Source organism: Miniopterus schreibersii, assembly GCF_964146895.1.
Source record: "Miniopterus schreibersii genome assembly, chromosome: 12".
Taxonomy (NCBI): domain Eukaryota; kingdom Metazoa; phylum Chordata; class Mammalia; order Chiroptera; family Miniopteridae; genus Miniopterus; species Miniopterus schreibersii.
In genome coordinates this window covers 38,846,425-38,872,462 of record NC_138112.1, presented here as the reverse complement: position 1 = coordinate 38,872,462, position 26,038 = coordinate 38,846,425, and the positions used below count along the sequence as shown (strand labels likewise).

At 49.7% G+C, this 26,038-nt stretch overlaps 1 protein-coding gene across 3 annotated transcripts; it reads left to right on the top strand.

Annotated features, from left to right (window-relative positions):
* The first annotated feature begins 27 nt into the window (after positions 1 to 27).
* Positions 28 to 26,038, top strand: TRIM3 (tripartite motif containing 3). Of its 3 annotated transcripts, none has more exons than XM_081153345.1 (12): positions 28 to 118; positions 8,565 to 8,730; positions 16,242 to 16,473; positions 16,690 to 16,841; positions 17,020 to 17,200; positions 17,459 to 18,191; positions 18,314 to 18,417; positions 23,453 to 23,620; positions 23,788 to 23,956; positions 24,206 to 24,276; positions 25,199 to 25,339; positions 25,468 to 26,038. In XM_081153345.1, exons 2-12 carry the CDS (start codon positions 8,600 to 8,602, stop codon positions 25,618 to 25,620), a joined length of 2,235 nt encoding a protein of 744 aa, XP_081009471.1. In that variant the 5' UTR covers positions 28 to 118; positions 8,565 to 8,599; the 3' UTR covers positions 25,621 to 26,038. The 3 variants fall into 3 exon arrangements, with proteins under 3 accessions (XP_081009471.1, XP_081009473.1, XP_081009472.1); XM_081153347.1 differs by having other exon boundaries at positions 42 to 118; positions 16,242 to 16,468; XM_081153346.1 differs by lacking the exon at positions 28 to 118 and adding an exon at positions 302 to 318.

Genomic DNA, 26,038 nt, shown 5'->3' with positions numbered 1-26,038 from the left:
GGGCGGCGCCGCGCGCAGGGCGGCGGACGGGCGCTGGCGGCGGGGGCGGCGCGGGCGGCGCCGCGGGCCCTCGGGTGGCCGCAGTCCGGGCCTCGGCCCTCGCATCCTCGCCGCCGCGGTGAGTGTGACGGGCCCCCAGGGGTGCGTCTGTAGCCCTGCCTGCGGGGTCTGGGGCCGGGGCCGCGCGGCCGCGGGTCTGCCCGAGCGTCCGCGGTGGGCGCACGGATGCTTTTCAGAGCTGTGGCTGTGGCTGTCCACGCGAGGCGTGTCCGTGTCCGTGGGAGCAGTGGGGGGATTCTTCGGGCTGCGGTTTCTCACGTGAGGTCCATGTTTGAGGGGGGCAGGCGCGGGTGGATGGGTGATGGCTCCTTGGAGGAGCGCGGGGTTTGGGAGCTTGTGTATGTTGGCGGCGGGTGTCGAACGCTGCGGCCGAGGGTGGCGGGGGCGGGGGCGGGGGCGCGGGCGCGGGCGCGGGTGGGGTTGCCGAGTGGGACTCTGGAATCTTGTGGCCCAGCCTGTCTGAAGGGTTCCTTTCTCCCCGCTGTCTACACTCCTACCCCTTGCTCTCCCCCACCCCGCCCCCCTTCACCCTCCCCAGGCACCAAAAGGCCCCCGGTCAGGATGGAGGACACTCTTTCCTCCTCTAGCGCTGCTCCCTGGGCAGGAAGCCTCATCCGGAGGCTGTTTCATGTAGGAAAGGACACCTCCCCCCCCACCCCGGGCAGTTCTGCAGCCTGTGACCCGCCTGGAGGACCCCAGGCCCCTCCCTGGTCTGGCCTCCTCCCTTCTGGACTTGGCTAGATCCTGGGCTGCAAACCTGCAGGGACAGATGGTTGCAGGCTGGAGGGGCAGGCTGCACCCCAGGGAGGTCATTCTGACTGAAGGCAGTCCCCGGGCTTGTTGCTGGTGTGGGGGTCTCTCATGTTGACAGCATGAACTCAGGATTGACCCAATAGGAATATGAGATCTGGGAAGTTTAGGTCAGGTGCAGAGGTCTTTTTCACAGGTCTGTCCCTGCTTGTCTGTCCAGCTCACCAGTGGCCATTCATCCCTTAAGCAGGGCTCTGATTTACTGCAGAATTGGAATCAGAGCTGCAGGCCTGACAGGTGCCCTGCCTCTCTTGGCTTGTATGCCTCCAGTGACAGAGCACTTACTACTTTCTGCTGTGGGAAAGCTTTTTTATGTTACGTGGGGGTCTTTTTCCTTGGAGCTTTGTTCACTTATCTTGTTATTGCCTTTGCTTTTGCTCTCTGGTGAGAGGGAACTGCAGTGATTTAAACATGGCTCTCCTGTCACCAGTGTATACTGAGCACCCTCTGTGTGTCAGGGGCTGCCTCGGCCACTTAGGGGACAACGGCATTCTTGCTGAGAGAAGAGCTTGAGCTAAGGCCCATAGTTGGGATAGTACAGCCTGTGTTCAGAAAAACAGCAAAACCATACTGCTAGAATAGAGGGTGCCCAGAGGGGGTGTCATGGGTTCCTTACACTCAGCAAACAATTATTTTGGAAGGGATGTGGGGGCAACTGCAGCCACCCTCTAACACACTTAGCCTTACCGTGGAAAATAGCAATGAAATCCTCAAGGTAGTGCAAGGTGGGGTTTAAGCATGGGCATATATATATATTACAATCTGTAGGGACCTTTGGCTGGAAAGAGAACCTTGGGAATCTCAGATTTGGGAACAAAAAGACACCCCCCCCCACACACACACACACACATACACACAGTTTACAAGTAAGGGGATGAAGTAGGAACTTGCCCAGTCTTACTAGACACATTTTATTTATTTTTATTTTATTTTTTAAATATGTCTTTATTGATTTCAGAGAGAGGAAGGGAGAGGGAGAAGGAGAGAGATAGAAACATCAATGATGAGAGAGTCAAGCCCGCAATGCAGGCATGTGCCCTGACCGGGAATCGAACCGAGATCTCCTAGATCATAGGTCCATACTCAGCCGCGGAGCCACTACGCTGGCCGGTCACTAGACACACTTTAGAGGCAGAATCAAGGATAGTCATAGTTTATATCTGAAAGGTGAAAGAAGAGCAGGAACAGAAGATTCCCAGAGTTGGTGATGGTGGTGTCTGTTTTTGAGATGAGAAATTCAGCAGGAAGAGTAGGTTAAGGGAACATGAATTCAGTTTTAGGCTAGTCTCCATGCATCTTCCATGTAGAGATGTCCAAGATATATAGTTGGATATACAGGGCTGGGGTTCAAGAAAGTTTTCTGCACTGGAGATGAGGCTTTGGGAGTTCTTAGCAAGTGGATGGTAACTACTAAACCCCTGGGAGATGATGAGATTTCCCTGGCAGAGTAAGAAAGAGAAGAGGCCCTAGAGCAAAGCCCTGGGGAACTAGACATTTAAGGAATGGGCAGTGAAGGAACAGCCAGGGAGCAAGCGGGAGAACTCACATTAAGTGGCCATGAAAGCATCAGATACAGCCTCTACCCTTTTGAGTCTTGCTCTTTTGCCCACCTGGTCCATGTTTCTTAATTTTTCATGCTTCTGTTCCTTTGCTCAGCTTTCCCAATGTACCTATCATACTCCTAGTTGTCCCTCAAGAGCCAGCTCAGATATCCCTTCCTCTGGGGGCCTGTTCATTCCCCTCCACCACCTTCTGACTCAGAGACTTCCTCCTCTTTGCTGCCACAGTAGTTTGAATACATCAATATCATGACACTTATCACGTTGTAGTTATGTATTTCCATGTCTATTTCTACACTTGTCTGAGAGCTTGTGAAGGACAGGTAATATGTCTTTTTCAGCCTTGCATCTCCAGTTCCAAGTCGAAGGGCCTGGTGCAGAGTGTGCCCACAGAAGTTCGATTGACAGGTTGATCAGCTGATTGAGCAGTTTGTTCACCTACTAAGTTTGGCAATGGTGAGGGAGATGGTACTGTGAATTTCATCACTCTCCTTCCTCACCAACCTTATTGAAAGGATTCCTTGGCTTTGAGGACTTTACCCCCTCCTAGGCTTCATCTGTTCCAGAGAAGCCCTGAAGACTGTAACCTGCAGTCATTTGACATTTTGCTGAGGCCTCAAATAATCAAATACACCTGGAGGCTAGTGAACTGGAGTGAGTCATTTTAGGAAGCAAGTGAGCCTAGATGACCTCTTGCATCCACTTTTTAACAATGTCTTGGTTATCTACCTCCACTCACAGCTGTACATCTGTGACTCTCCTGAGGTTGTAGGAGGAAGTCATGGGGGAAATTAGGTGCTGTTTGAGAATTTGGAGAAACTGAAAAGCCTTGAAACACATCCTTTGCAGATGTCAAGGATCTAGTGGAGTCAGCAGCACTGGCTGTCTTCATTTGCTCACAGTCAACTTCCTCCTCAGCCCCCTGGATCTGGCTTCCTCTCCTCCAGCCCCTGGAAACCACACTCTGAAGATAATCACAGCTTCTCCTAGGCTTTAAATCATGGGACCTTTCTGCAGCATTTCGCAATGAGATCGTTTCCTTGTCCATGGAAGCTTTATTCTCCCTTGGCCTTCACAGTCTCCCTGTTTTCTGTTCCTGGTAATTCAAAGTACCATCTCCCCTTTACCTCCCCCCACTGCCAGACTAAGTAGGAAAATGAACTATTTGATCAGCTGATCAACCTATCAATCAAACTACCTCTCTGGCCACACCTTTTTAATTTCTTGCAGGCTTTGCTTCCTGGGCCTATCTCTTAAACGTTGAGGTTCCTTGGGGCACAGTCACAGGCTCTCCTTTCTCATCACTGGGTGATGCCATCCACTTCCATGGCTTCAGGCACCGTCTTTACACCACCAACTCCCAAATATTTATCTCCAGGCCAGACCTCTTTCCTAGGCTCCAGCCTATCTTTTCCAACTGCCAGCTAGACCTCTCCTCTCGAACATCCCATAGACACCTCAGATTCATCTTATTAAATACAGAACCTAACACCGTCTCATCCAAACTGCTCTTCTTCCAGAGTTTTCAGTCCAGAAAACTAGGAATCATCTCTAATTCTTTCTTCTCCCTCTGCTCTTCACATTAAGCCATCAAGTTCTATTGGCTCCTCTCTATGAAATCCCCTTCTCTCAGCCTTCCCTTTGCTACTCCCCTGGTCAATATCACCATCATCTCTCCTCTGGAATATCATAGCAGTCTCATAACTTTCTACTTGTGTCCCCTCTAAACAATTTTCCACACAGCAGTAAAAAATTTACTTTGTAGCTCTATCACTCTATACTTACCCCCTGCTCCACAAGAAAGAGTTCTTTGCTCTTTGGATAAAGCCTTAATCCCCTACCAGGGAAGGGTAAAGTCTGAACTCCTTAATAAGACCAACAAAGCATTGTGTGATCTAGCTCCTGCCTACCAACCCATCTTGTTTCTTAGCCCTCCCCTGTCCCGGTATATCATTCAGTCTCCTGATGCGGAAGGCACCATGCTCTCTCTGTCACTCATCCTGGAGCTCTCAGCTTGAATGAGACTTTCTTCAGGAGAATTCCCTTGTCCTCCAACCTCCAGCATCCCTGTCCGCCACCCCACATCTAGGTTAGGTGCTCTCTGTGCTCCTGGAGCAATCTGTGCTTCCCCATCAAAGCCCTCACCACATTGCACTGCAGTGATCTATTTCTTAGATTGTGGAATCCATGAAGGCCGAGCTGCGACTATTTATCTTTGTATTCCCAGGCCTCGCAGAGGTTTTGAATGAATGCCGAATGAGGAAATGAGGTGCCTTTAGAACTGAGCCACACAACGTGGGATGGCAGTAGGAAAGAGGGTGAAATCTAAGCTCTGAGTTCAAGGTCCTCCAGTGTCTGCTGTGATAAACAGTCCACTTACGCCATTGACTATAGGACCTTGGGGGCAGATTTGTAGGGCACAGTGGGATGGGAGAGGTGGAAGTAGAAATCCCAAAGGGAATCTAGGGATCCAGGCAGCGTTGTGGCCTCAGAGGCTGCGCTGGTGCTGGGCAAGCCTGGGTGGGGAACCAAAGCAGGAAGGGGAAGCTCGGGAGGAGCTGGTGGACCTTGGAAGTAGCCCAATCCCCGCCCCTTTGTGACTGGCTGGGAGAGCCCCTGGGGTTTGGAGAGAGGAGGAGCCTGACATCAGCTGCCCCAGAAGGGCCCAGTAGGCCACGCCTACTCTTTCTCTTTGCCCTCCCCTTCAGACAGAAGCTTCAGCTTGACTCTGCCCTCCTATTTCTTCCACCAGCCCTCAATCTGTCCTCCCTCCTGCTATGTTGTTCTTGTATTAAGTTTCCAGATTCAGAACCTGTCACCTCTGGAGAGAGAACCTCAGAATTCCAGTGTCCACATCAGGAGAGAATGCTCTCAGGCATCCCTTCCTCACTTTCCCATGTCCACCCTCACTCAAACAGAAGACACACACAGCCCAGCCTCCCTCAGGTCCCTCCTCAAGCCTGGAGAAGTCTCTGGAATGGCCCCACTGCATGCATGCAAATATTTGTTCATCCGTTATCGGTAGAGAGGCCCGTGGTGCTCATAGCCAGGCACAGATAGTGTTGACTTGCTCCTAATCACTGCCTGTTTTGAAGTACTCCACCTATCTTTCTGCTTCTCTTCATGGCAAGATTTCACTCATTGTCTACATTCACTGTGTTAATTTCTCTATCTCTATTCATTTTTTAGTCACTCTAACCTGGCTTCTGACCCTGCCACTCCTCCGCAACCAAACCTGGTGGACACTCTTCAATCTTCATCTTATCTCACCACTCCTTTCTTGAATCACTCTCTTCTCTTGATTTCCTTGGTCCCACACTCCCCTGGTTTCCCTGCCATTGCTCTGGGTTCTCCTTCACTCTCCACTCTCTGTCCCTAGGTGGTCTCATCCATTCAGGTGCCTTTAACATGCCAGTACTTCCAAATTAGTAACTAACCCAGACCTCTCCCTTGAGCTCCTACATTCTATTTTTTACTTGACATCTCTACCTGGATATCACACAGGCACCTCAAATTTAGTGTATCTAAGACAGAACGCCCAAAATCACCCCCTAAGCTCTTACTGTCTGTGCATGGCCCACCATTTATTCAAGGGAGAAAACCACTTAGCCAAACAGGCCAGGGCAAGGAGGGGTCGTTTTTGACATTCCTTTTCCCCTCTCACATCCAATTCCTTTTGATTTAACTTCAGGAGTAATTCTCAAATCAATATACCTTCTTACCTGTAGCTCTGCTAATACCCAGCGTCTTACTGAAGAGCTGGGGTAGCCGCCTAACTGGTCTCCCTGCTTCTACTCTGGCTCCTTTTCAATCCTCATAGCTGCCAAAGTAGCTTTTTAGTTTATTTTTATTTTTTGTAAATTGCATCATTGCTCTTCCAATTTAGGAGAAAATCTAGATTCTTAACATCAAGGTCCTTCCTGATCTCATTTCAGCCTATCTTCCCAAATTCACCTCTTGCCTTTTTTAAAAAATTTTTTAGTTTTTAAAAAAAATTGATTTCAGAGAGAGGAAGGGAGAGGGAGAAGGAGAGATAGAAACATCAATGATGAGAGAGAGTCATTGATCGGCAGCCTCCTACACGCCACCTACTGAGGATCGAGCCCACAACCCAGGCATGTGCCCTGAAGAGGAATCGAACCTCAATCTCCTGGCTCATGGGTCAAATCTCAGCCGCTAAGCCACGCTGACCGGGCACCTCTTGCCTTTTATTTACTTTGTTGTAACTGCATAGTCCTTTCGATTTTTTAATGAGTCCTCTCAGAAATTTCATATGTGCTGCTCCTTTAGCCCAGAATGACTTCCCTCACTCACTCTCTGATGCCTCCGCCTTCATCCCTACCATTTTCCTTCCATCCCTCAGAGCTCTGCTTAAAACTCATCTGTGTGGAGAGGCCTCCCCTGATCACCCAATCAAAAAACTGTTCTTCCTCATAGCATCCTTTCCTTCTTTACCCCCCCTTCCCGATTCGTAATTATGCATTTGTTTATTTACTTTTAAAATAGGCCACCACCTCTCTACCATAGGGACAGTGGCCATAGCTGTTTTGTTTATCACTCTATCCCAAATGCCTATGCATTAATAAATATTTGTCAAATTACTGAATTAATTCAGTAACTATAGATCAATCCTATGTCTGGCTCTGTGCTAAGTGCTAGGAATAAAATGCCTGACCTCAAGAACTCTGCGTACAGTGGAGGAAGCAGAGAAGTAACAAGAAAATTACTGTAGAGTGTATGAGGGCTGGGATGGAGGAAATACAGGGTGCTGTGGGACACAAAGGTGGAGCGCCTTACCCAGACGGCAGGAAGTCAGGGAAGGCCTTCTGGAGGAAGTGATGTTTACAACAGTGATTGGAAAGACAAGTGGGAGTCAGCCAGGCAAAGGGGAGCTTGGAAGAGGGTCTCAGGCAGAGGGAACAGAATGTGTGACTGCGTAGTAGTAAGAGAGAAGGAGGAGTTTTCCAAGAACTGAAAAGAAATCAGTGTTACTGATCACAGGATCATGAGACATGAGGCATGGACAAAGCGAAGCCATGATGGCAAACTCAAGAAGTTTGGACTTTGTCCTCTGGACAATGGATAACTGTTGAAGGAATTTAAGCAGGAAGTTAGTGACAAGATGGAACCTGTTTTATTTTATTTATTTTATTTTTATTTTTTTAATCCTCACCCCAGGATATTTTTTTCATTGCTTTTCAGAGAGAGTAGAAGAGAGAGAGAAACATCAATGTCAGAGAGACACATCGATTGGTTGCCTCCCACGCACTTGAGCCCCTCCCAGGGCCAGGGATGGAGCCTGCAACTGAGGTATGTGCTCTTGGCCTGAATCGAACCCAGGAGCCTTCAGTCAGCAGGCCGATGCTCTAACCACTGAGCCACACCAGCCAGGGCTGGAATCTGTTTTAGAAGCCTCATTTGAACTGCGAGGGGGATGGAGGAGAAGCACAAGTGAGGAGTCAAGGATACATACCAGTTAGAAGGCTGTTGCTGCACCTCAGGAGTGAACTGGTGGTGACCTGAACTGGGGGCAGTAGCTGTGTGGTTGGAGAAGGGGGATAAGATATTTAGGAGGCAGAATCCACAGACCTAGATACTGACTGAATGTGGAAAAGAATGCAGTCCTGGGCAGTTGTGCTGAGAGGGGGGCCAGAGGTAGGAGAGGCTGTAGGTGGTCAGAGGAGAGACACACCATCAGGAAGGTCTCCTGGAAGATTTGAGGGAGGCAGAGGAGATATAGGATGGGAGTGTCAGTGAGAGTGGGCATCCGTGTACCATGCAACCGACGTGCTCTATTGCAATTCTCAAAACAGCCATTTGAGTTAGGGATTGTTATTCTCATAATTGCAGATTAGGAAATTGAGGCTCAGAGGTTGTGGGAACTATGCCGGGTCACATAGCTGGTAAGAGGCTGAACTGGTTTGAAACTCAATCTAACCCTAAGTCTGTGCTCTTAACCATGGGTTACTCAGCCCACCTGCTTCACTCTGCTTCCTCCAGATCACTCACTGCCTGTCCTGCCCCTGGCAGGGACAAAATGGGGCTAGGTCTCTGCAGGGGATTTGAATGGGGTGGGGGGTCAGGTGGGGGAGGGAGTGCTGACTTCCCTAGTGCTGACCATTTCTCCATACACAGGCTGCTGTGAGTGGCAGGAGCCATCCGTGGGCACCATGGCGAAGAGGCAGGACAGCCCTGGCCCGGAGGTCCAGCCCATGGACAAGCAGTTCCTGGTGTGCAGCATCTGCCTGGATCGGTACCGGTGCCCCAAGGTTCTGCCTTGCCTGCATACCTTCTGTGAGAGGTACGGGGGTATGTGTCCTGGGAGGGAGGAAGGCCTTGCAGGGCCCCCTGAGAGGGGAGTGGCATGTGTAAATCTATAAGAGGGAAATTTGTGTACATATGCAGAGAACAGGTAAACCCCACCCTGCAGGAGATGAGGTTTGATGCAAGAACCCATGAGAGAACAGGAAGCTCATAACACTGGGCCTTGGTTATGGCAGGGGCCCAGAATAGGGCTTTTCTGCCTCCTTCCCAAGCCCCAAGACCGCCTTCGACAGCACCAGAGAAGTTGGAGCTGAGACTCTAAACCAGCTCTGGAACCAGAAGAGTTTGTGATCAGTGGGAGGATATTTGAAGCTAGGCCTGTCCTCTGCCCATCTTCATTGTTGTCCTGGGGCACTGGGTAAAAGGGAACCCCTTCCAGCCTCTAAGCTTCTATCCATTATTCATTCATTCAACACATATTTATGTAACAAGCAACTACTGTGTGCCAGCCCTGTCCCCAGCAGTGATAAGCAAAAGCAGATATATCTTTGCTCTTAAAGAGTTTACAGTATAGCCCTGGCCAGGTAGCTCAGTTGATTAGAGCATCATCCCAATACACCCAGGTTGTGGGTTTGATCCCTGGTCAGGGCACAAGAATCAACCAATGAATGCATAAATGAGTTGGAACAACAAATCAGTGTTTTTCTCTCTCTCCCCCCTCTTCCTCTCTCTCTACAATCAATCAATAAATTAAAAAATTTTTTTAAAAAAAGAGTTAATAGTATAGTGAAGGAGAAAGTATTCAAATAATCACATAGCCAGGCTACAGGTAAATGTAATATTGCACCCTTAAGTGCTGCAAATAAAGTGCTAAGCTATGAGAGCTTAGCATATGGATCTTACAGTTTGGAGAATCAAGGAAGGCTTCCTTGAGGTGCAGTCTGTAGTCTGAGTAGGAGTTAACTAAATTGAGGGAATGGTAAGAGCATTGCTGGCAGAAGGAAGAACATGGGAAAAGGCCATGTGGCATGAGTGACTGTGTCAGGTCAGAGAGCCTAGAGGCCTGGCCAGGCAGGAGCCAGGCTAGTGTGATTGAGAGTGGCACAGGATGATGCTAGAGAGGAAGGTTGAGGCCAGACCACGTGGAGCTGTGTGGACCTGTTAGGGAATCTTTCCCAGAGAGCCACATGAAGCCTTTGCAGGGTTTTAAACATGATCACTTCTGTGTTTGGACAATATTCTCTCTCCGGCCCTCATCCCTCATTGCTCTAACTTGAATAACCTGGTCCCTGGGTCTTCTTACTGTTGTCTCCATGCATGCCTTCCCTCTGCCTCCTGCCTGCACGGAATCCTGGCTCTGCCCCAGGGACTCTGCTTCCCTTCTAGCCCTGTTCTCTCAGATTCCAGCTCTACTGCCCAGGACTGCATTCTTTTCCACATTCAGTCAGTATCTAGGTCTGTGGATTCTGCCTCCTAAATATCTTATCCCCCTTCTCCAACCACACAGCTACTGCCCCCAGTTCAGGTCACCACTAGTTCTCTCCTGAGACGCAGCAATAGCCTTCTAACTGGTATGTATCCTTGACTCCTCACTTGTGCTTCTCCTCCATCCCCCTCACAGTTCGAATGAGGCTTCTAAAACAGATTCCAGCCCTGGCTGGTGTGGCTCAGTGGTTAGAGCATCGGCCTGCCGACTGAAGGCTCCTGGGTTCGATTCAGGCCAAGAGCACATACCTTGGTTGCAGGCTCCATCCCCAGGCCCAGGAGGGGCTCATGTGGGAGGCAACCAATCAATGTGTCTCTCTGACATTGATGTTTCTCTCTCTCTTCTACTCTCTCTGAAAAGCAATGAAAAAAATATCCTGGGGTGAGGATTAAAAAAATAAAAATAAAATAAATAAAATAAAACAGGTTCCATCTTGTCACTAACTTCCTGCTTAAATTCCTTCAACAGTTATCCATTGTCCAAAGGGCAAAGTCCAAACTTCTTGAGTTTTCCATCGTGGCTTCACTTTGTCCATGCCTCATGTCTCATGATCCTGTGATCAGTAACACTGATGTAGTCCCACCTGTTCATTATTGCTTCTGTTGTTCACGCCTGAGGAGACTGGTCCAAAAAATATTGCTAAGACCAATGTCAAAGAGCTTACTGCCTATGTTTTCTTCTAGGATTTTTATTGTTTCAGGTCTTGTATTCAAGTCTTTCATCCACTTTGAATTTATTTTTGTATATGGTATAAGATAGTGGTCCAGCTTTATTCTTTTGCCATGGAGCTGTCCAGTTTTTCCAGCACTATTTATTGAAGAGACTGCCTTTTATTCATTGTATACTCTTGCCTCCTTTGTCATAGTTTAATTGACCATATATTTCTATTTGGTTTATTTCTATTCCATTGATCTATGTATCTGTTTTTGTGTCAGTACCACACTGTTTTGATTACTATACATATCTTTGTAGTAAGTTTAAAATCAAGAAGTCTGATACCTCCAGTTTTGTTCTTCTTTCTCATGGTTGCTTTGGCTATCATGTAGTCTCCTACAAATTTTAAGATTATTTGTTTTGGCTCTGTAAAAAACGCCGTTGGTATTTTGATCGGGATTGCATTGAATCTGTAGATTGCTTTCTGTAGAATGGACATTTCAATAGTATTAATTATTCCAATTCATGAGCATGGTATACTTTTATATTTATTTGTGTTGTCTTCAATTTCTTTATCAGTGTCTTATAGTTTTCAGAGTACAGGTCTTTGACTGCCTTGGTTAAATTTAATCCTAGCTATTTTATTGTTTTTGAAAATAATGTAAATGGAATAGTCTTCTTAATTTCTCTTTCTGATAGCTTATTAGTGTATAGAAACACAAAATTGTTCCATAGATTAATTTTGTATCCTATAACTTTACTGAATTTATTTATTCTAATAGTTTTTTGGTGGAGTCTTTAGGGTTTCTTTATAAAATACCATGCCATCTGTAAATAGTGACAGTTTTACTTCTTTTCCAATTTGGATGCCTTTTATTTCTTTTCCTTGCCTAATTTATATGGATAGGACTTCCAATACTAAGTTAAATAAAAGTGGTGAAAGTGGGCATCCTTGTCTTATTCGTGATCTTAGAGGAAAAGCTTCCAGCTTTTGATCATTGAGTATGATGTTGTGATACAGTTCCTCTACCACTACATTGTTAAGAGTTTTTAAAATTATAAATTAATGTAAATAATTTGAATTTTGCCAGATGCTTTTTCTTCATCTATTGATATGATCATATGAATTTTATTGTTCTGTTAATGTGTTGATTGATTTGCGGATGTTGGATCATCCTTGCATCCCTGGAATAAACCTACTCAATCATGATGTATGATCTTTTAATGTGTTTTTTAATTTGGTTTGCTAATATTTTGTTGAGAATTTTACATCTATGTTCATCAAGGATATTGGCCTGTAATTTTCTTTTTTTGTGGGGCCTCTGTCTGGTTTTGGTATCAGGGTATTGCTGGCCTCATAAAATGAGTTTGGAAGCATTTCTTCCTTTTTTTTTTGGAATAATTTGAGAAGGATAGGTATTAACTCTTCTTTAAATCTTTGGTAGAATTCACATGTGAAGCCATCTGGTTCTGGACTTTTGTTTTTTTGGGGGCAGTGTTAAATTGCTGATCCAATATTATTACTTGCAATCAGTCCATCCAGATTTTCAGTTTCTTCATGCTTTACCTTGGAAGGTTGTATGTTTTTAGGAATTTATGCATTTTTTCTAGGTTTGTCAATTCATTAGAGTATAATTGTTTATAGTATTCTATAGAGCCTTCACTCTTAACTACTCCTCACTCATTTATCTTTTGGTCCCCGCTCTTAAAAAACTTATGTTCTAGGGGGAAGTGAATGGTAGTAAGCAAGGAAATAATTAGGTGAGTCACAGCTTGTGCTAAGTGTTTTGTAGGAAATAAACAGGGAGTAAGTGGAGGTGGTTGGGCCAGGGGCTATTCAGGAAAGAGTCATCAGGAAAGGCTTCCTTGAGGAGGTAATATTTGAGTCATCAGGAAAGGCTTCCTTGAGGAGGTAATATTTGACCTGACATCTGAGGATAAGAAGGAGGCAAGACACATGCAGATTGTTCCAGGCAATGGGAAATTCTTTGCAGTGTTCCATCAAAGGCCTCCAGGAGGGAGTAAATGGGCATGTTCAGAGACCAGTAAAGCAGCCAGTGTGGCTGAGTGAGGGGAAACATGGGATGAAGTGAGGTCCAAAAGAGTCAGGACAGTTATGGAGTAGCTTGGTGGTGTTAGGAAAGTGTTTGGATTTTATTCTAAATGCAGTGGAAAACCATTAGATGATTTATTTTAGCAGGGAAATAATGTGATATAAATTAGATTTTTAAAAGCTTGCTCTGGCTGCTGTGTTGAGAATGGATTGTAGAGAAGTAAGAGTAGAAACAGGAATCCAGTTAGGAAGCTATTGTAAGCCAGGTATGCTCAACCAAAGTAAGGAGGTCTTGATGAGTTTGAAGGTATTTTGCAGGAGGAACACCAGATTCCATGAGATGGGAAGAGGGCTACTGGGGAACAGAGTGGAATGGTAGAAATGCAGAGTTTAGAGTTGATGCAGTGACGAGTGATGGGATATGGGTGGTGGTGGGAGCATGGGAGTGGACAGCTGAGGTGAAGTGGAGGAAAAGATCACTGGGGGTAAGGAGATTAAGGAACTAAGAAATCCTGATAGTGGATGGGTCACCTCATGGATGTCAGAGCTACTGGAGCTGATGTTAGGAGAGAGAGAGAGAGAGAGAGTGTGTGTGTGTGTGTGTTGGGGGGAGGTAGATTACAGGACAGGGGTGAACAGAAGACAGTAAGCCAGACGCAAGATTTTAGCAACTGGGGAAGCAACCATTAAGGCAGCAGAGACAATGAAAAGGAGGGGTGGTGTAGACAGAGGCGTGAACTTCCAAGGAGCTGAAGAATCATTTAGAAATGTTCCAGCTGGGGGTGGGGAGGACTCAACCCCACCTTCTGGCCCCAAGGAATGTGGAATATGAGACAAAACCCACTCTGTACTTGAGAGGACTGCAGGGGAAACTAGGTCACAAATAAGTTAATATTTGTGAAGCACTTAGAGTCGTGCCTGGCACAGACTGTTTGTTAAATAAATAAAATTAATTAGTTCAGATCTAGAGGTATAGAGAACATTAACAGAAAAGACTGAGGATATTGGAAAGTTTGCACCATGCAGACATTCCCTCCACGAATTCATGGTCTCCACACATGCTACTGGCAGTCTGTAAGCTTCCCCTCCGCCCTTCAGTGACTAATCCTAGCCCTTTGGTTCTCCTGAATCCTCCCTCCTTCACTCTCAGCAGCTAATCTTGCCTGAGACAAGTTAAACACAGTCTCTCTGACTTTGCCCCTGTGCTCAAGTACATCCATCCATCTCTCTCTTCCCTCCTCCAGTCAGAGGATGTGGTCCATTCCTCTTCTTCAGACCAATCTGAGCCTCTTCCCCATCCCTAGACCTGGCCCCACGTCTTCTGGTCTCTTCCACCTCTCCTTCTCTACTGGCTCCTCAACTTATAAACATGCTCAAGGCGCCCATCACAAACAAATGAGAACTGTTTGTGCCTTTGTCCCCCCTAAGTATCATTCATGCCTCAACCCCTTTCTTACTCAGACTTCCAACCTCCTGTTCGCTCTTCAACTGGCAGCAGTCAAGGTTTTCTTCCCCTACCACTCTGATCTCTCTGTTTTCCTTTCAGACAAAAGTACTCTCACATTGGCCAGATTGGATGGGCATTTCCCAGTCCTTAGCGTTCCCTGACTCCTCAGCTGCTGCAGACACCGATGACTACTCATTCCCTCCCTCTAGAATTGTGCTGCTCACTTTGCTGTTCTGACACTGTCTTTCCACCGTCCCTCTGCCCATTGCTCTTTGCTCCCCTCGTTCAGTATTTGCTGGGTGCTCTGTCCTGCTGTTATCACTGCCTACCCCTTCTTGGCTGATTGCACCCTCTCCCATGGCTACAGAGGCCATCGAAGTATTGATGGCAATGCTCATCTATATCTAGCTGTACTTCTTAAATACTTCTCAGACTTGTTCCACCTTAGCCTCCATTGCTACTGCCTAAATCCAGGTCTTCTCATCTCTTGCCTAAACTATTGCAAGAGTATTTTGGTTAAGCACATGCTTTGCCTTGTATTAGGATCCAGACTCCAGTGCTCACTAGCTTCGTTACCTTGGACTACTTACCTTTTCTGAGTCTGTTTATATAAACAAAGTGTAAAGTATAGTGCCTGGCACATAGTGCTTAATAAATGGTCACTGGATGATGATGATGATGATGCTACCACCCTTTGTCTGCCATCTTGTCACATTCACAGTCACCCTCCACCAAGAGGCAGTGAGGAGGAGCTTGATAAAATGTAAACCCAGCTGTCCAGTGCTCCAGTGGCTCCCTTTTGCTGTTGCAATGACTTCTAAGCTCCTTGGTGTGGCCCACGAGACCCTCCATAAACTGGCCCCTGTCTCTCTCTAGACTCCTGCTACCATTCCTTGTATTGATTTGGTCTCTAGCCATATTGAGCTGTTTATAATTCCCTACCCACACTATGCTGTTTCTGGATGCCGTCTGCGTCTGGAACACCCTTCCTCCTCTCCCTGTACCTTCCTTTGGTCAGACTACCATTATTCATCCATGAAGATTTAGCTTACATCACCTCCTCTAAAGCCTTTCCTGGATTCCCTCTCCACCCACCCTGGGCCAGATGTCCCTCTGTGCATTTTCTTATCAGTGCAGTCTACTGTATTCCCTTTATTAATGATAAATAATAGCCTACAATATGTAGCATTCTCTGTGAGTTAGGCAAATACTCATATCCTATAACATTTAGTGCTCTCTGTGAGTTAGGCATATAAGCCCTTTACATTTAATCTTCCAGCACCCTATGAAGTCTGTACTATCCCCATCTTACAAAGGAAGAATCCTTGGCGCATAAAAGTTAAGTAACTTGTCAGGGGTCACAGTTTAATAAGTGACTGATCTGGGAATTGAACCCAGGCAGCCTAGCTCCAGTATCCATACCCTTAATTATTACACTGTTTACTTCTATGAACTCTCTATTTCAGTACTTCTGTGAACACTCCTCGGTAGACTGGAAATAGTTTAGAGGTGTGCATTGTGCTTCATCTCTCTATCCCTAGAGCTTGGCACAAATTCGACAAGAGTAGGCAGTCAGTAAATGTTTAATGAGTTAATAAAGTCCGGGCTAGTTGCACATTTTTCTGTGAGAAAGGTTTGTAAACACCTGTGAAAGGTGAACCTGTGTTTGTGTACACGGTGAGGAATGCGGGTATGTCAGCTGTTCTGAGAGAGGTCAGGGATGTGCTTCTACTCAGTCCTGAGAGATGAGGCCTTTTATATCTGCTGGCAGGACAAGACGTGTGCGCCAACCAGAGGGGTTTCCCAATGAAGTGTAAGGGCAGCCCTGTGAGGAGAGGGATCAGCACCCACGGAAAGTGTGAGCTGTGCACTGACGCTGCTCCACCCCCTCCTTTCCTCCCTGGCCAGATGCCTCCAGAACTATATCCCTGCCCAGAGCCTGACGCTGTCCTGCCCCGTGTGTCGGCAGACGTCCATTCTCCCCGAGCAGGGCGTCTCCGCGCTGCAGAATAACTTCTTCATCAGCAGCCTTATGGAGGCGATGCAGCAGGCACCCGATGGGGCCCACGACCCCGAGGACCCCCACCCCCTCAGCGCAGTGGCTGGCCGCCCCCTCTCCTGCCCCAACCATGAAGGCAAGGTGGGCCCAAGCAGGCCCAGTGAGGCCAGGACTTGGGGGGAGGGGGGGGAGGGGGGAGGGGCCGAGTGGCTGTGGGTGAGAGGTGTTTCTCTGGATAAACGGTCCCGGTAGGGGGCACACCTGGAAGGTAAGGGGCGAGGAGGGCAGAGGAGGGCGGGGCGGGGCAAAGAAGTGTGGTGTGTAGCCGTTGCCTGACTGGAGTCTTTATGCTGCCAGACGATGGAGTTTTACTGCGAGGCCTGTGAGACGGCCATGTGCGGCGAGTGCCGCGCCGGGGAGCACCGCGAGCACGGCACGGTGCTGCTGCGCGACGTGGTGGAGCAGCACAAGGCCGCTCTGCAGCGCCAGCTCGAGGCAGTGCGCGGCCGGTAGGCGCCTGGTGGGAACCTGGCCTGGCGGGGCCATCAGGGAGAGCGTCCCGGCGGGGCCCGGAGGGCCTTGGGGAGGGTACAGATAAAATTCTGAGAGAGGGCAGCAGTGGGGAGAAAGAATGGTTTGGTAAGGGCGCCTCAAGCCGCCCCGGTATGAGATGTTTCCCCTCCCCAGCCTGCCACAGCTGTCCGCAGCTATCGCCTTAGTCGGGGGCATCAGCCAGCAGCTGCAGGAGCGCAAGGCGGAGGCCCTGGCCCAGATCAGCGCAGCCTTCGAGGACCTGGAGCAAGCGCTGCAGCAGCGCAAGCAGGCGCTGGTCAGCGACCTGGAGGCCATTTGTGGGGCGAAGCAGAAGGTGCGTGTGTTCTCCCTTCCCCACCACCGTCCGCCAGGAGACGGCCTTATGGCCGCCGTGCGTCCCCGCTTTCCACACTTGGCACCCCTTTCCCTAGTCTATCGTGACGTGGCCCCAGGGTGCTGCGGGCATCTGGGTCCTGTCTACACTCTCTTGTATTTCTTTCATGCCATAGTACTGCAAGTTCATCGGGCATCACAGAGACCCCCGCCCCCCGTGCCAGTCTTCTTATTCAACCCACCTGTGACCCCTCCTCAGGTGCTGCAGACCCAGCTGGACACACTGCGCCAGGGTCAGGAACACATTGGCAGCAGCTGCAGCTTCGCGGAGCAGGCCCTGCGCCTGGGCTCGGCGCCGGAGGTGTTGCTGGTGCGGAAGCACATGCGCGAGCGGCTGGCGGCGCTGGCGGCGCAGGCCTTCCCCGAGCGGCCGCACGAGAACGCGCAGCTGGAACTGGTCCTCGAGGTCGACGGGCTGCGGCGATCGGTGCTCAACCTGGGCGCGCTGCTCACGACGAGCGCCACCGCACACGAGACGGTGGCCACGGGCGAAGGCCTGCGCCAGGCGCTGGTGGGCCAGCCCGCCTCTCTCACCGTGACTACCAAAGACAAGGATGGGCGGCTGGTGCGCACCGGCAGCGCCGAGCTGCGCGCGGAGCTCACGGGCCCCGACGGCGCGCGCCTCCCCGTGCCCGTGGTGGACCACAAGAACGGCACGTACGAGCTGGTGTACACGGCGCGCGCCGAGGGCGAGCTGCTCCTCTCGGTGCTGCTCTACGGCCAGCCGGTGCGCGGCAGCCCCTTCCGCGTGCGTGCCCTGCGTCCTGGGGACCTGCCGCCTTCGCCCGACGACGTCAAGCGCCGGGTTAAGTCCCCCGGTGGCCCCGGCAGCCACGTGCGGCAGAAGGCGGTGCGGAGGCCCAGCTCCATGTACAGCACAGGCGGCAAGCGGAAGGACAACCCCATTGAGGATGAGCTGGTGTTCCGAGTTGGTACAGACGGCGGGGGGCGGAGCCAGGCAGGGCGGGCCCAGGCAGGAGGCGGGGCGGAGCGGGAAGGGGGTTTCAAAATGACCTGCGAGTGAATTCTTTGCCCCCCCATCCCTTTCCCACAGGCAGCCGTGGAAGGGAGAAGGGCGAATTCACCAATTTACAGGGTGTGTCCGCAGCTAGCAGCGGCCGCATAGTTGTAGCAGACAGCAACAACCAATGTATTCAGGTGAGCACCTGTCCAGCTCCCCCAACACCAAATAAAGGCCCTTCAGCTATAGCCTGAAAAAAAACAGGCTGTATAGGTCACCTCCTGACATAGTACCATGCCTTAGAGAGCCATAAATCACGGCACCGCCCTTCACTCACCCACTTGCAACCGCGCCCCCACTGGCCACACCAGGAACTGCGGTCACAGTTAGGCACCAGCGCTGACTGTGCTGGGGGCTTCCACCTCCTAGGCCTGGCTCAGCCCAGACCAGCTCCTGTACCCCAGAGATCTGGCTCATTCTTCCTTCCCCTCTGCCTCCACTTGAGCCTCCATGACTGGCTCACTTTCTTCCCTTCTCACTACCATGTGGTCAGGATGTTGGCTCTGCCCTTTCCTGCTGTGTTCCAACATACCTTCCTGACTCCAGAATGTATCTTGTCTGCACCAGTCTCTGCAAACATCTAGTCAACTAGACAGTCAAATGGGGTTACCTTGTGAAAAGGGGCATCTTCAGTGGCTAGACTGTAGTGTACACTCACCGGTGGTGCTGCCCCTGGTCCTCCCAGACCCTCACACACCTGATTAGAGCATCCACCACACAAATGGACATGGCCTTTGCTGCACTTCAAGCTCTTTAAAGCCAGAAAGTGTGGTTTTTCTCTGTTTAATTCCTTGCAGTAAACCCAGAGCCCAGTGTGGTAGACACAGCGGAGCAGTTCACAGCTCAGACTCTGAAACCAGACACCTGGGCTTGAGTCCTAGCTCTGCCACTTACTGACAAGCCATGTGACCTCTCTGAGCTTCAGTGAACTCATGTGTAAAATTAGGAAAAGAATACCTCAGAGGGTTGCTGGAAGCATTACATGACATAATGTACCATGCCCGACACCTAGTGAACCTTCTAATGTTAGTTAAAAATATCATTGTCCAGGTGGAGGCTGTCAACAAAAAAACCAGGAGGTGGGAGAGTGCGGGAGGGGGTTGTTCAGGGAACTGGAAGGATCCCAGAGGAGCTGGAGGTAGGTTACTATTAGGAGCCAAGTCGCTGAGGTCACACTGAGTTTATCCTGTACTGGATTGTTTGTATCTGCCCTGAGCTTCAGTTCTTGGAAACACTTTATCAGGGAGCAAAACTTTTCCCCGAAGATCCTTATTTCTCAACACCTATACATTCATACTTCTTCATGACCTGCCTGAGTACCCCATCATGAGTACCCCATCATAGATCCAGCTCTGCCAGAGGTCCATCACCTCAGTGTCACATCTTCCCTGGCCCCTGCTTCCCACCTACCAGGAGCCCTCCCATGACCATATTCCCAGTCCCGTATTTCCAGCCAGCCTTCATCCCCACCCTGTTCCTGGGAGCGGAGGAATGGAGAGGCCCGGTACAGCACAAGATAGTAAGGAGGAGGTGGGATGGGGGGGTACAGGGAGTGGGGGTGATGCTGAGGCCCTACTCAGTCACTCCCTCCACCCTCAAACTCTTCCCCTGCTCCTTATGCCAGGGGTGCTTTCTGGCACAAATGCTGAGATTTGGGAAACCTTCTTGGTGTGCATACATGCACGTGCTCGCATGCCCAGAATGACATGTGCCACTTGGTCTCTCCGATGAGGGGCTGTGCTTGTCCACTGTTTCAGGGTGCAGAATTGAAAGGGTGCAGAATTGGTATAGCGCCCCTGCCTTCCAAACACTTGCTAGTCCTATAGCAGTCTTCTTTGCTCCCACTCCCACCTGCACCCCAACTTCCTAGATACTAGGAGCCTGACTCAGATTCCAAAGCTGAGTTTCTGCTTCTCTTACTCGGGGGCTTCAGGCCTGGTATGGGCTCGGCTCCCACATGGACTGCGATCTGCACCCCTCATTTCATGAGGATTGGGCTCCTCATGAACTGTTCCTCCTTTGGGCCCGTCTATGGTGAAGGCTGAGTGAAGAATTCGATTTGTATATTTGATTTGACATTTGAGTAATTGTCTTAGTCCAGAAATTTATCATTTCTGCTCTGGAACTTGCTCATTTCCTTCAGGCAGAATATTAATCACATTCTCCTCAGAGCTCCTCAGCCTTTTGCTGTAACACTTTTCATACTTTACGAGGATCACTGGTTCATTTTACTTTGTTTTAGTCTCTCTCCCCCGCTAGGCTCAGATCCCAAAGTTACTTAATGCTACTGTGATACAGCAGAGAGATGTTAAAGATCAAACTAGGCACCAGCAGATTCTAGAGATCTTAAGGAAGCTAATAGGGCAGGTTTTGGTGAGCCATCAGATGTCAAGAGAGAGGGAGGGATCAGGAATGGCAGGACTTGGTGCACTGGGTAGGTGGTGTTGCTGTTCAGGAGCAGGTCTAGGTATAAGCTGATGAATTGACTTTTGCATGTGTTGAGCTTGAGATTGCTGTGTGGCATACAACTGGAGATGTCCAGCTCTGGCCTGAAATTGAGCTAAGGAATTCACCCATTTGTCAAATGTCTGCTATGTGCCAGTTGCTGCAAATGCAGCAGCAAAGAACAGACACAGTTCCTGCCCCGTCTGGAACTCACATTCTTAGTTACAGAAGTGATGGTTGTATGAGAGCTATAAAGCGTATATCACGGAGACCTAACTGTATGTGTATACATTGATTCAGGGGGTGAGTTGGTCATTAAAGCCTTCTCTGAATAAGTGACCTTTTGATTCTGAGAATCGAAAGGTGAATAGGAGTTGGCCAGATGTAAGGGGTACATGAGATAGGAGAGGAAGAGTAACACCCACCCCCCCACCCCAAAGCTGCATCAGTTTCAAGTTGGAAACCGAGCTGCTCAGACTGGAGGAGGCACAGACATAATCTCACTGCTTACCTGGGGGGACCTTTTAGTCTCTCTCACATCAACTCTGCAGTCCGTGATCCCTTCCTTCTCATGCTAGCAAGTGCTGTCCCACCACAGGGGACCAGAGCAGAACAGGTGAGGGCATGGTGGATGGTCCGCGTTAGGAGGGAGTGATGTCCCTTGGTGGGACCAATTCAAACAGCCCTGCAGGCCTAAGAGATGGGGATGGGGTGGGGACAGGGGGCCCATTCCACTGAGGAGGAAGCAGGTCTGGATGAGTGCTATGGCCAAGACCCAAAACTTGAGTTATCCAAGGCTGCTCCTGGCTCTGCTTCATCTTACGTCCCCAGAGCCTATAACAAAGCAGGGTGTGAGACTTATGCAGTAAGTGGTGAGTGATGTCTTGGCTGCAAAGAAGCAGCAGCAAGAAGGCTTAGCTGTAGAGCAGCGGTGGGATCTGACCAACAAGCCGTATACTGCCCAAGAAATCATTTGATCTAGCCCTGCCAAGGTGACTGCAGGCGGGACTTGAAATTCAATAAATCTAGGAGCATTTTTCATAGCTAATTTTTAAGTTGATAGTTTTGTATGGCTGCAAATGATGTTATAAATATCCCGATGGCCCTTGGCAGAAAAAAGGTTCCCCACCCCTGCTGTAGAGGAAAGAGCAACAAAGGAGGTACTTCTAGGATGGGGAGACCTGAGTATGTTGGGCGCTAAGGCGGAGGAGGCAGAGGCAAGAGGCTGGAAGGTTAACTGTCCATGAGGAAGGCTGCCTTGTCAGCCCCATAGCCTAGAAGGGCTCATCCTTGTCCATTCCCCCACCCCCACCCCTTTGTTGTCTGCTGCCAAGTTGGTTGAATCTACCTACTCTATGGCTCTTGAGTCCATCGGCTGCCGGCCAGCAGTGCCCTGGACCAGGTCGTCATCATTTCACACCTGCACGCTGTGCGGCCTCTGACTGGTTGGCTAGCTTCCAGTCTTGACTCCTCCCTGCACCCAGAGTGCTCTTTCTTAGAAGCTCCAAGGTGTTTTTTCCAACACTACCAAGCAGTCCTCCAACTCCAGTGGACACTGACTGGGTGTTCTCCAAATTCAACTCAATTCTGACACGATGTACCTGGAGATAGCGTCACATCCCACAGGTTAAGGGCTCAGTCCCATAAGACTGCCCCCACTTCAGACACCAGTCACAAGTCAGGTTGTCACCAATGCACTGACAGACCTGCTATAAATTGGAAGTTCCCACAACCCCCTCGTTGGGTTCGATTAGTTAGAGGGGCTCACAGAACTCAGAGAAACATTGGGTTATGTTTACCACTTTGCTGTACAGGACTTGATAAAGGATACAGATGGATGGCTTGATGAAGATGGACATAGGGCGAGGTCTGGAAGAGTCCCTAGTGCAGGAATTTCCATCTCTGTGGAACTGGGTTGCACCATTCTCTCAGTATCAACCCAGAAGCTCATCGAATCTCATTCAAGAGTTTCTTTAGAGCTTAATGTGTGTGCTTACCACAGGCACCTTCCCACAGGTTGGTGGGTGGGGCTGTAAATTCCAGCCCTTCAATCATTTTGTCTTTCTAATGACCAGCCTTATCCTGAGGCTATCTAGGGGCCTTCTGCTGTAGCGTAAACTCAAAAGGAGCTCCTTTGAATGACAAAAGACAGTCCTATCACTCAGGAAATTCCTGGGTTTTGAGGAACTCTGTGCCAGGCACTGAGGACAGTGACCAAATACATTTTTTATACCACAAATGCAAATCTCATCTCATCACTCCACTGCCCAGAATTTTTCAGTGAGTCCTCATTACATCCAGGATAAAACCTGACCCCTGTTGTTCACAGATAAGCAGGGCCCATGCTGGACTCTGCCTTTCACACACTGTCCACTCTGCTTATGCCTTGCCTCCTGCCTCTTTACTGGCCAACTTCAGTTCATATCCCGGCATCCTTTTTGGCTATGAGCTCAGATCTCCTCTTCTCCTGGAGCCCTTTCTGACCACTTCCTTCACCCTTTTCATATTCATACAGTCCCATTTACACCTCTGCTGTGTGTCCCCTAGGTCTGCTGTCTGAGGCCATGTCTAATTCTTCTCTGTGCTCCTGACACGGTGTCATTGGTGCTTGTTGAGTGACTGAATGAATGGGGGGGGGGGGTCTCCTCCCTCAGGATCCTGCTCCTTTCTCTCTGTGCCCACAGTCTCTCCCCTCCTCCCCCTCCCTCCCTTGATCCTGTGCTCCAGGTTTTCTCCAACGAAGGCCAGTTCAAGTTCCGCTTTGGGGTCCGAGGGCGCTCACCAGGGCAGCTCCAACGCCCCACAGGTGTGGCAGTGGACACCAACGGAGACATTATTGTGGCAGACTATGACAACCGTTGGGTCAGCATCTTCTCCCCTGAGGGCAAGTTCAAGGTGAGAACCTTACCCTGGTGATCAGCTGAAGTGACCATTCCAGTGCCCTCTGGTGGTCAGGCTTGGATTGGTCCATCCCCAGCCCAAGGTTCTGCTTTGGTGCAAGGCTGGGACTGTTCTCCCCACCAGGCAGAATGAAGGCCCTAAAACGTATCTCCTTCCTTCAGACCAAGATTGGAGCTGGCCGTCTTATGGGCCCCAAGGGGGTGGCCGTAGACCGTAATGGACATATCATTGTGGTCGACAACAAGTCTTGCTGTGTCTTCACCTTCCAACCCAATGGAAAGCTGGTTGGCCGTTTTGGGGGCCGTGGGGCCACTGACCGTCACTTTGCAGGTATTGGGAGACAACTCAGACATCTATTCTGATGCTCCAATCCCAGAGGACCCCCTGGGAACTCCAGCTCTAAAGGCCCCTCCTCCTGTGTCTGGGCCCTAGAGAACCCCCTCCCTTCACTGTACCTTAGCACCATCATCCCAGAGACCCCACCCTTCTCCTAACACCCTAGCTTTATCATCTCAGATATCCTTCACCATCCCACTCAGTATCCCAACTACTGCCCTAGAGACCACTTTATATTTTCAGGGCCCCATTTTGTGGCTGTGAACAACAAGAATGAGATTGTAGTGACAGATTTCCATAACCATTCAGTGAAGGTGAGTGTCTTCCCTCGCCTCCTTTTCCCCCCCCTTCAGCTCATTCATTTGACCAGTATTCATTTGACATTTATGGCATGACTACTTTGACTCAGATACTGTGCTAGAAATGATGGAGATACAGTGATGGATGAAGCAGATACTTTCCCTGTTGTCTTATAGTCTAGTGGAGAAGAGTTGCCTGGCATGTTACAATATGATGTGATAGATTCTGTGATGAGGAAGGGTAGGGAAATGTGAGGGCATAGTAGAAGCATTTGGCTCAGGTGAGACTGAGAATGACCTAAGGCATCAGTGGGAATTAACCAGAGGGTAGAGAACAGGAGAGGATTCGAGGCAAAGGGGACCAGAAGAGCTGAGGACTGTAGTTCAAGAAACTACAAGTAGTTCAGACTGGGTTTGTGAGGACGAGCCTTGTGTGTCCTTTAAGGAGCTTGCTCTCTGCCTAAGAGCATGGGGAGTCACTGCAGGATTACAGGCAGGCGGGGTGACACAGTCCTGTGTGCCTTAGATCGCTCTGGCTGGGGCAAGACTAGAGGCAGGAAGGTCACTCTTTTGCAATAATCCAGATAAGGACCATTGCAGTGGCAATATCTTAATAGGGTACAGATTTGAGAGAGAATCGGCAATTGTGTCAACTCACTGGCTGTCAAGCAGAGGAGAAGGTGGAGTTGACAATGACTCATGGCCAAATGGGTGTTGCCAGTCACTGAAAGAGAAGTCAGAACTGCTTTCCCAGGGAAGATGGGCTTTAGATTGGATATGTCTGAGGGACATCAGCTGGAGACGTCCAGGTGCATGGATAGGAAACCTGGGAAAAACTAGACTATAGCTGCAGATCTGGGGCTTCATCCCACCCTCCTCCAAGACCCTGCCCTCTGCCTGAGGCCAGGTCCCCAGTCCCCAGCCCTTTGCCCTGCAGGTGTACAGTGCCGACGGAGAGTTCCTCTTCAAGTTCGGCTCCCATGGCGAGGGCAACGGGCAGTTCAACGCCCCCACGGGAGTAGCTGTAGACTCCAATGGGAACATCATCGTGGCTGACTGGGGCAACAGCCGCATCCAGGTGAGTAAGGCCCAGGGATGGCATAAAGGTGCGGTTTCCTGCTGTGCCCTGTGCAAACCTCGCCCCCCCCCCCAAATATACATCTTATTGGCCTGATCTCAGCTTTCCATTCTCCACTCATTCCCCAGGTATTCGACAGCTCTGGTTCCTTCCTGTCCTACATCAACACATCTGCAGAGCCACTGTACGGCCCACAGGGCCTGGCGCTGACCTCGGATGGCCACGTGGTGGTGGCCGATGCTGGCAACCACTGCTTTAAGGCCTATCGCTACCTCCAGTAGCTGCACAGGGGCCCTGCTGGCTCATGGAGGGACGGACATAGGGGTGATTGGACAGGAGGGTTTGGCCTGCAGGTGGCCAGGCCTGGCAGCGCTGAATGTGGGCTGTGGGCATGGGTGCGCCCAGTGCCCTCCCTCTCCCCGTCTCCCACCTCCACGGTTGCACTTTATTTATTCGGTTCTTGCTTTGGTGACTGGGTGGGCCTGGACTGTGGTCCCAAGGATGTGTGCAGAGCTTCACCCTACCCCCTTTACACACCTCCCCTGTCCCCTCAGTCTGCTCCCCACCCTGCAGCCTGGGGCCAGAACAGCCTCTTACTCCAGAGCAGAAGTCCCTCTGGTTGTCTCCCTGCCACCCCATACACACTGACAGAGACAGCAATACCCCACCCCCATATTAAATAAATGTGTTTGCCACGTA